This window comes from Gorilla gorilla, chromosome 1, assembly GCF_029281585.2.
Source record: "Gorilla gorilla gorilla isolate KB3781 chromosome 1, NHGRI_mGorGor1-v2.1_pri, whole genome shotgun sequence".
Classification (NCBI taxonomy): Eukaryota; Metazoa; Chordata; class Mammalia; order Primates; family Hominidae; genus Gorilla; species Gorilla gorilla.
In genome coordinates, this window is record NC_073224.2 from 120,964,245 (window position 1) to 120,972,775 (window position 8,531).

Genomic DNA, 8,531 nt, shown 5'->3' on the forward strand with positions numbered 1-8,531 from the left:
AGTCTAAATCCAAAGTCTCATCGGAGATAAGGCAAGTACCTTCCACCTATGAGCCTGTAAAATCAAAAGCAAGTTAGTTACTTCCTAGATACAATGGGGGTACAGGTGCTGAGTAAATATATCCATTCCAAATGGGAGAAATTGTCCAAAACAAAAGGGCTACAGGCCCCATGCAAGTCCTAAATCCAATAGGGCAGTCATTAAACCTTAAAGTTCCAAAATGATCTCCTTTGACTCCATGCCTCACATCCAGGTGACGCAAGAGGTGGGCTCCCACAACCTTGGGCAGCTCTTCCCCTGTGGCTTTGCAGGGTACAGCCATCCTCCTGGCTGCTTTCATGAGCTGGCATTAAGTGTCTGTGGCTTTTCCAGGTACACGGTGCAAGCTCTTGGTGGATCTACCATTCCGGGGTCTGGTGGATGATGGCCCTCTTCTCACAGCTCCACTAGGCGGTGCCCCAGTGGGGACTCTGTGTGGGGGCTCCAACTCCACATTTCCCTTCCACACTGCCCTAGCAGAGGTTCTCCATGAGGGCCCCACTCCTGCAGCAAACTTCTGCCTGGACATCCAGGCATTTCCATACATCCTCTGAAATCTAGGCAGAGGTTCTCAAACCTCAATTCTTGACTTCTGTGCATCCACAGGCCCAACACCACGTGTAAGCCACCAAGGCTTACCCTCTGAAGCAACAGCCTGAGTGGTATGTTGGCCCCTTTTAGCCATGGCTGGAGCTAAAACAGCTGGGATGCAGGGCACCATGTTTGGAGGCTGCACAGAGCAGGGGGGCCCTGGGTCTAGCCCATGAAACAATTTTTCCCTCCAAGGCCTCCAGGCCTGTGATAGGAGGGGCTGCCATGAAGGTTTCTGATATGCCCTGGAGACATTTTCCCCATTGTCTTCATGATTAACATTTGGCTCCTCATTACTTAATGCAAATTTCTGCAGCTGGCTTGAATTTTTCCTTAGAAAATGGGTTTTTCTTTTCTATTGCATCATTGGGCTGCAAGTTTTTTGAACTTTTATGCCCTGCTATCCTTTTAAACATAAGTTCCAATTCCAAACCACATCTTTGTGAACATATAAAACTGAATGCTTTTAACAGCAACCAAGCCACCTCTTGAATGCTTTGCTGCTTAGAAATTTCTTCCACCAGATGCCCTAAATAATTTCTCTCAAGTTCAAAGTTCCACGTATCTTTAGGGCATAGGCAAAATGCTGCCAGTCTCTTTGCTAAAACATATTAAGAGTCACCTTTATTCCAGTTCCCAACAATTGTTCCTCATCTCCATCTGAGATGAGCAGCATTTGGTCAAAGCCATTCAACAAGTCTCTAGGAAGTTCCAAACTTTCCCACATCTTCCTGTCTTCTTCTGAGTCTTCCAAACTATTCCAATCCCTGCCTGTTACCCAGTTCCAAAGTTGCTTCCACATTTTCAGGTATCTTTGCAGCAGTGCCCCACTACCCAGTACCAATTTACTATATTAGTCCATTCTCATGCTGCTAATAAAGACATACCCAAGACTGGGTAATTTATAAAGGAAAGAGGTTCAATGAGCTCACAGTTCCACATGGCCAGGGAGGCCCCACAATCATGGCAGAAGGCAAAGGAGAAGTAAGGCACATCTTACATGGCAGTAGGCAAGAGAAGGCTTGTGCAGGGGAATCCCCATTTATAAAATCATCAAATATTGTGAGACTTATTCACTATCTGAGAACAGTATGGGGGAAACTGCCCTTATGATTCAATTATCTCCACCTAGCCCTGCCCTTGACACATGGGGATTATTACAATTCAATGTGAGATTTGGGTGGGAACACAGAGCCAAACCATATCATGGGGTTTCAGCATGTTGCTTAGGATGGTCTCGAATTCCTGGGCTCAAAAGATCTGCCCACCTCAGCCTCTCAGTGCTAGGATTACAGGCATGCACCACCACGCTCAGCCAAGTTCATACTTTTGAGTTCTTGCTACTTGCCCAGCACTATCCAGGCCCTATCCACATGTCATTCCACTAATGCAAGCCCACACCAAATCCTGCCAGCTCCACCTTCAAAACACATCCAGATATCTCCCACCCCCAGTGATTCCTTTCCTGCATTGCCCCTGCAGCCTAACCAACCTCCCTGCTCTTCCTTTTCTCTCCTCTACAGACTATTCATCCAGCAGCCAGAATAATTCTTTTAAACACCCAAGTCATCATAATTTCAATCCTGTTCAAAATCCTTCAAAACTTTCCAGTCACTGAAAGCAAAAAGGCCAAAATATTTAAAAGGCCCTAAAAACTTTATCTACAGTATCCAACCCTGACTACTTTTATAACTTCATTTTCTACCACTCTCTGCCACAATGGTATCCTTGAAGTTTCTTAAACGCTTGAAGCCTATCTCAGGGTCCTGAGTAGTAGACCTGGAATATCACTCCCCCAGATAGCCTTGTGGCCTATCTCTCACTTCCTTAAGTGTATGATCAATTGTCACCCTATTAAAGAGACCCTCCCTGACCACACTATGTAATACTAACCAGCAGAGGGTAGCTGAATGAACTACCATATAGCCACCCTATGGGGGACTATACAGCTGTGAAAAAGAATGAGGTGGATCTCTATGAAGTGATAGGGAATGATTTTCCAGATGTATGGTTAAGTGACAAAAATGAGATACAAAAAAATACATAGAGTGTTACCTTGTTTAAGAAGGGTAGTTAGAAAAAAAAAAAAGAATCCAAATAACTTTTTTTTGTTTTGTTTTGTTTTTTTGTTTTTTTTTTTTTTTGAGACAGAGTCTCACTCTGTCACCCAGGCTGGAGTGCAGTGTTGTAATCTTGGCTCACTGCAGTCTCTGCCTCCTGGTTCAGGCCATTCTCCTGCCTCAGCCTCCTAGGTAGCTGGAATTACAGGCGTGTGCCACCATGCCCAGCTAATTTTTTGTTTTAGTAGAGACAGGGTTTCACTGCGTTAGCCAGGATGGTCTCAATCTCCTGACCTTGTGATCCGCCCGCCTTGGCCTCCCAAAGTGCTGGGATTACAGTCATGAGTCATTGCACCCGGCCAGAATCCAAGTAACTTTTGAATATAGTATTGCATATTCACTGGGATATACAGATATTTCTTATTATGGAGTTATATCTTGAAAAACGCATTGTAGAGTTGAAAAATCTTAAGTCGAACCATTGCTAAGTTGGAGACTGTAATGAAAAATAAAAGGAACTGTAAAGAAATCTTTAACCGTATTTAGTAAGTTTGTAGTTGGTAGTAGATTGGTATAGCAACTGTAAAATGATTTGGGGTTTAATGTAGGTTAGGAAAATATACTGATGCTACTACGAACAGAGTTCTCACTGTGGGAGTAAGGAGATGCAAATATGGAAGAGCAGAAGAGGCAGAAGAACTAAGCAGCAAGATTATTAGTGTTAGAAGTATCAGGGTGAACTCCTGACTTTGTAAAAACTCTATTTCTTAACTTTGAAAACTGACAAGGCTGAGAAGCAATGACTCTGGTACCTGTGGGCACACTTTGCACCCAGAACTTGATTTCTAAATACCATCTCTCACTAAAAGAAACCAGGGAACCTAATGATTCGAAGGCTGAGGCAGGAACACTACAAGATGAGTCCAGAACATCTTTCTGTGCCAGAAAGTAAGGAAGTGTTTAAAATCAAACAGGAACAAACAGAGCAAAAGGACTCTGAAGCTTGAAGGTGTTCCCGCTTGTCATATGTGGGGTTGCTGAGCATCAAAATGGATGACAGGAATGCCATATTTAAAAAAGAATCCATGAGTCCACATAACCTTCTAAAATAAAAGAAAAAAAGGGAGGATGTGTGTGCAAAAGCTATCCATTACTGAACAATGTAAACTAATAAATATATATATATAGAAAAACAGAAGAGAAAATTGCTGGGTGGCTCATGCCTATAATCCCAACACTTTGGGAAACTGACTTGGGAGGATTGCTTGAGCCCAGGAGTTCAAGACCAGCCTGGGCAACATGGCAAAACCCCGTCTCTATAAAAAATACAAAAAAATTAGGTGGACGTGAAGGCATGTCCCTGTAGTCCCAGCTATTTGGAAACTGAGGTGGGAGGATCGCTTGAGTCTGGGAGATCAAGGCTGCAGTGAGCCATAATTGTGTCACTATACTCTAGCCTGGGCAACAGAGTGAGACTGTGTCTCAAAAGAAAAGAGAAAAGGCAATGAAACAAAGAAGGAAAGAGGGAAGGGAAGGGAAGGGACAGGAAAGGAGGGGGAGGGGAGGGAAAGGGAGGGGAGGGAGGGGAGGGGAGGGGAGAGAGGAAGGATGGAAGGAAGGGAGGGAGGGAGAAGAAAGGGACGAGGGTGGCGGAAGAAAATTACCATTTGAAAATATTTTAGTGGCTGGATGTGGTGGCTCATGCCTGTAATCCCAACACTTTGGTAGGCCAAGGAGGGAGGATCACTTGAGCCCAGGAGTTTAAGACCAGTCTGGGCAACATAGGGAAACCCTGTTTCTACAAAAACTAAAAAAAAATTAGCCAAGCATGGTGGCATGCACCTGTAGTCCTGGCTACTCAGAAGGCTGAGGTGGCAGAATTGCTTGAGCCTCAGAGGTCGAGGCTGGAGTTAGCTGTGATAGCACCTCTGCACTCCAGCCTGGGTGACACAGTGAGACCCTGTCTCAAAAAATAAAATATTTTAGTGATAATGGATTCTGGGAAGAATCACCATAGGATACTAAAACCACTGAATGAACAATGGCTGGAGAACAGGATATTCACTCAACCTCAAAACATCACTTAACACATCATTTATTACTTACAAAGGTAAAATGGTGCCTCTACAATGGAGAAATCTGGTATACTTCACTTTAACCAAATGTCAAAGTTAACATCTCCAATAATGTGACAAACAGACCACATCTTCCTGATGTGACACACTGAGAAGGACCCAACATAGCTATGAAGTATTCCTGCTACAAAGAGTTACAACCAGAATCTGATCATGAGGAAACAAGCAGGCAATCCACATCCAAAGGGACATTCGGTAAAGCAACCAGCCCAGACACTTCAAAAATGATGATGTCTTAAAGTACCAAAAAAAAAAAAAAAAAAAAAAAAAAGCAACAGTTTTAGGTTAAAGGGGGTTAAAAAGGCATGATTATCAAATGAAGTATGTGGTGCAGGACTGGCTTCTGGGTTCTCTACCAGGAAGCAGTATTGTATCAATGCCACATTTCCAGATTATGATGATTCTGTGACTTGTTGGAGAATGCTCTTGTTCTTATGAGACATATGCTAAAGAATTACAGGTGAGGTGTCATGAGGTCTGAAACTCTCAAATGGTTTGGCAAAAATAATAGATGGCAAAAATAACAAAGAAAACTAATGTGACAGTTAACTGGTGATTCAAGGAGAAAGTACGCAAATGTTCACTGTACTAATTTTGCAACTGTCCTAAAGATTTTAATTGTTCTAAAATTTCAAAAAAAACCCTAAATTGAAATATTAACGACTTCCATCCCCCCTTTCTTTGCTTTACTCATCTCTGTACTAGTAAATGTTTACTTTATCACCATCCAGCATCCATGTTTTTACTCATTTACTTACTGTCTCTCTCCCTCACTATAAGGTGAGCTTCACAAAGGCAGGGAACTGTGCATAGCTTGCTGTATCCCCCGTCCATTGTGCAGTGCTTAACACATAATTGACACTCAGTAAATATTTATTGAATGACTGATGTTCCCAGTAATTCTATGAAGTGGGTTTATTATTCTCCTTTCCCTCATGTGAGTGGTACTCTCTTCAAAAGTGAAGGTAATGAAGTGAAGAGAAGTTAGGGAACTCACACAAGTTCATGACTCAGGTGAGGAGTGGGGCCAGGATCCAAAGCTAGGCATCTGACCCCAGAGCTGATGCTGTTAATCACTGCATTTGCAGCTTCCCTAATGCGGCAGGCTTGGGTCCCCAAAAGGGGATATACCCATTCAGTCTTGTCTTTAGTTTAAGGCCTACGGAGAGAAGTTTATAAATACATGTTTGCTGAATCAAATGACTTCTGAATGAATACATGAATTAGGTGAGAGAGATCACCAGGAAGGGACAGTTCAAATAATCTGTTGGAGGTGGAGCTTGGGCAAACTGGGTTTGCAGTGGAAGGGAGAACACAGGTACAGGCAGCAGTGACCCAAGGTGCCAGGGAATGAGGGACCAGCTTGCCTGGAAGAGAGTTACCCCATCCATTCAATTAATCCCTGTTTGTATCTCTTCTTTTCCCCAGCCACCCGCACATGAACTCCCCAGAGCTATTTGGGCCCTGTGATGGTAGTCCACCCTGGCCTTCTGGCCTCCCTGCCTCCAATTCCTCCTGACTGCAGCCTTCCTCTTTGTTGCTAACAGATTCTTCTTCCCAGGCGCATGGTCCTGATCCTGTAAGGCCCAAGAGAAGCTCTCTCAGCTCAGAGAATCCAGACTCCCTAAGGGGACACTCAGCAATCTTTTCCCACATTATCACATGTCCACACATCACCAGTCCTTGAAGGCTGGGCTCAAATATCCTCCCTCCCATGAAGACTGCTTCACAAAAGACACTTGATTTCACAAAAGAGACTGCCTTCTCCTTCCCTCTGTACCCTCACAGCTCACCTTTTTTTTTTTTTTTTTTTTTTTTTTTTTTTTGAGACAGGGTCATATTCTGTCACCCAGGCTGGAGTTCAGTGGCACAATCACAGCTCACTGCATCCTCTGCCTCCGGGACTCAGGTGATTCTCCCACCTCAGCCTTCCGAGTAGCTGGGACTATAGGTATGCGCCACCACGCTCAGCTAATTTTTGTATTTTTTGTAGAGCTGATCTTTCACCGTGTTGGCCCTGCTGGTCTCCGATTCCTGGCCTCAAGTGATCCACCTGCCTCAGCCTCCCAAAGTGCTAGGATGACAGGTGTAAGCCACCACGCCCAGCCCAGGCCTCTCTTACAACACTGACTTCTTTATCTGATCGTGCAGGTACTTTTGAGTCTATCTCAACCCCTCCCCCTTGGCTGTCTTCCATAGATGCACACGCGCACCTCCCGGGCAGGCAGTGGACGCTGAGCAAGTGGACGGACGGGGCTGGAGGGCTGGCAGTGGGGTGCAGGAGCCAGCCATGAGAACCCCTCAGGTACAGGTGAACTCGCTGGGAGGTTACTGCTGTACTCCCGGGGTTTTGCTATGGCCTGACTGGGGCCAATGTGTGGAGGGTGAAGGAGGATGGGGAGGCAAAATGGGAAGAAAGGGACCTATTTCCTGAGGTTGTTGTGACGACTTGGCTGACAACACACGGAGAGGATGGAACCAGTTCTGATACTAGTTTTTAGGATTTGAGGGGAGGAAAAAGGAGCAGGAGTCGCACCACTTAGGAATCCCAACGTGAGGCCGCTGCCGACTGGGCTTCCTAGTTGCCTCCCCGCTCCTCGCTGTGGGGCGACTCTGAAAAGTCCTCTCTGCTGATACGGCGGACGCCGCGCGGGCGGGGACGGCACCGCGCGGGGAGGGCAGCAGGCGTCGCCCTCGAGCAGGTGGCATCCGCGCCCGCTCCCCGTCCCGGGCGCGTTCACGGCTGGGAAGAAGTTCTGCAGTCCGCTGAAGCGCTCAGCGGCGTTACTGGGGAAGCCCAGGAAGGAACTTGGTCACTGGAGCTCGGGAGGGGGCCGGCGGTGGGGGCGCAGGCCCCGCAGGAGAGGCTAGCGGGCAGGAGCCCGTCCTTCCCTAAGGCCACAGTTCCTTGCTGACTCCATGAGGGACACTGGCGATGAAATAACAACTTTCTCTTCCTGAAAAGGCTCCCACGGCTGAGTTGTTCCCGGCCCACAGCGACCCGTCCCCACCCGTCTCTGATCGGCAGCCGCCTCGAGCCCGGCGCGTCCACCCAGCCTGGGTGCTGCCCAGTACCCGCCGGCCGGCGCGGGGCCCCTGGGGCAGGCTTCACTCACCAAAGCAGTGCAGCAGGCAGACCACGCCGAGGACCCCCAGGGCCCGCCCCGCGTCGCTCCCAGCAACCATGGCTCGTCGGGCCGGCCTCTGCGCGAGTGCCCAGCCACAAGCAGCCCTAAGTTCAAGCACCGCCCACGCGGTCGGCCAGAAGTAGGGCTCCGCCCCGCCCTGGGCTGGCAGCCAGCGGCCCGCCCCGGCCCTTCCTCCCCCACCCTCCGCGGCGCCGCGTTTGTCTTCGCGCTTCCACTCCCCGGGCGCGCCTCTGGGCTCGACTCTGCGCGCCTCCTTCCTGTGTCCCCGGGGCGCCGTCCAGTCCCCCAGCTCGGTCCCTCCCGTCATTCCGCCGCCATTCCATACGCTATTTTTAAGTAAGAAATTCTTTCTTTCAAGCCTTGAAAATGGCTTGCGTTTTAAAAACCAGGTTTCTCTGCCTTCCTACCGCACCTCCCGCGCTTCCCCTTAGCGTTTGGGGCGTGCTGAAGGCCCCTCCGTGGCTAGACGGGGCTGTGGCTCCCAGAGAGCCACCGGAGGAGGCAGCGGGACGGGCGGGAGCACCCGGGGCCCCTCATCCCTTCAGCGCTGTGTGATC

General features: G+C 47.9%; 1 protein-coding gene across 6 annotated transcripts in view; it reads right to left on the reverse strand.

Annotated features, from left to right (window-relative positions):
* CD58 (CD58 molecule) overlaps positions 1 to 8,111 on the reverse strand; it is a 77,612-nt gene extending 69,501 nt beyond the window's left edge. For 3 of the 6 annotated variants that reach the window (XM_055355939.2, XM_019020804.3, XM_004026414.4), the window contains exon 1: positions 7,942 to 8,111. In XM_055355939.2, the coding sequence (XP_055211914.2) occupies positions 7,942 to 8,011 (70 nt within the window). In that variant the 5' untranslated portion in view covers positions 8,012 to 8,111. The remainder of the gene's footprint in view (positions 1 to 7,941) is intronic. The other 3 variants (XM_063695839.1, XM_063695841.1, XM_055355945.2) reach the window with 1 other exon arrangement.
* Positions 8,112 to 8,531: the final 420 nt, after the last annotated feature.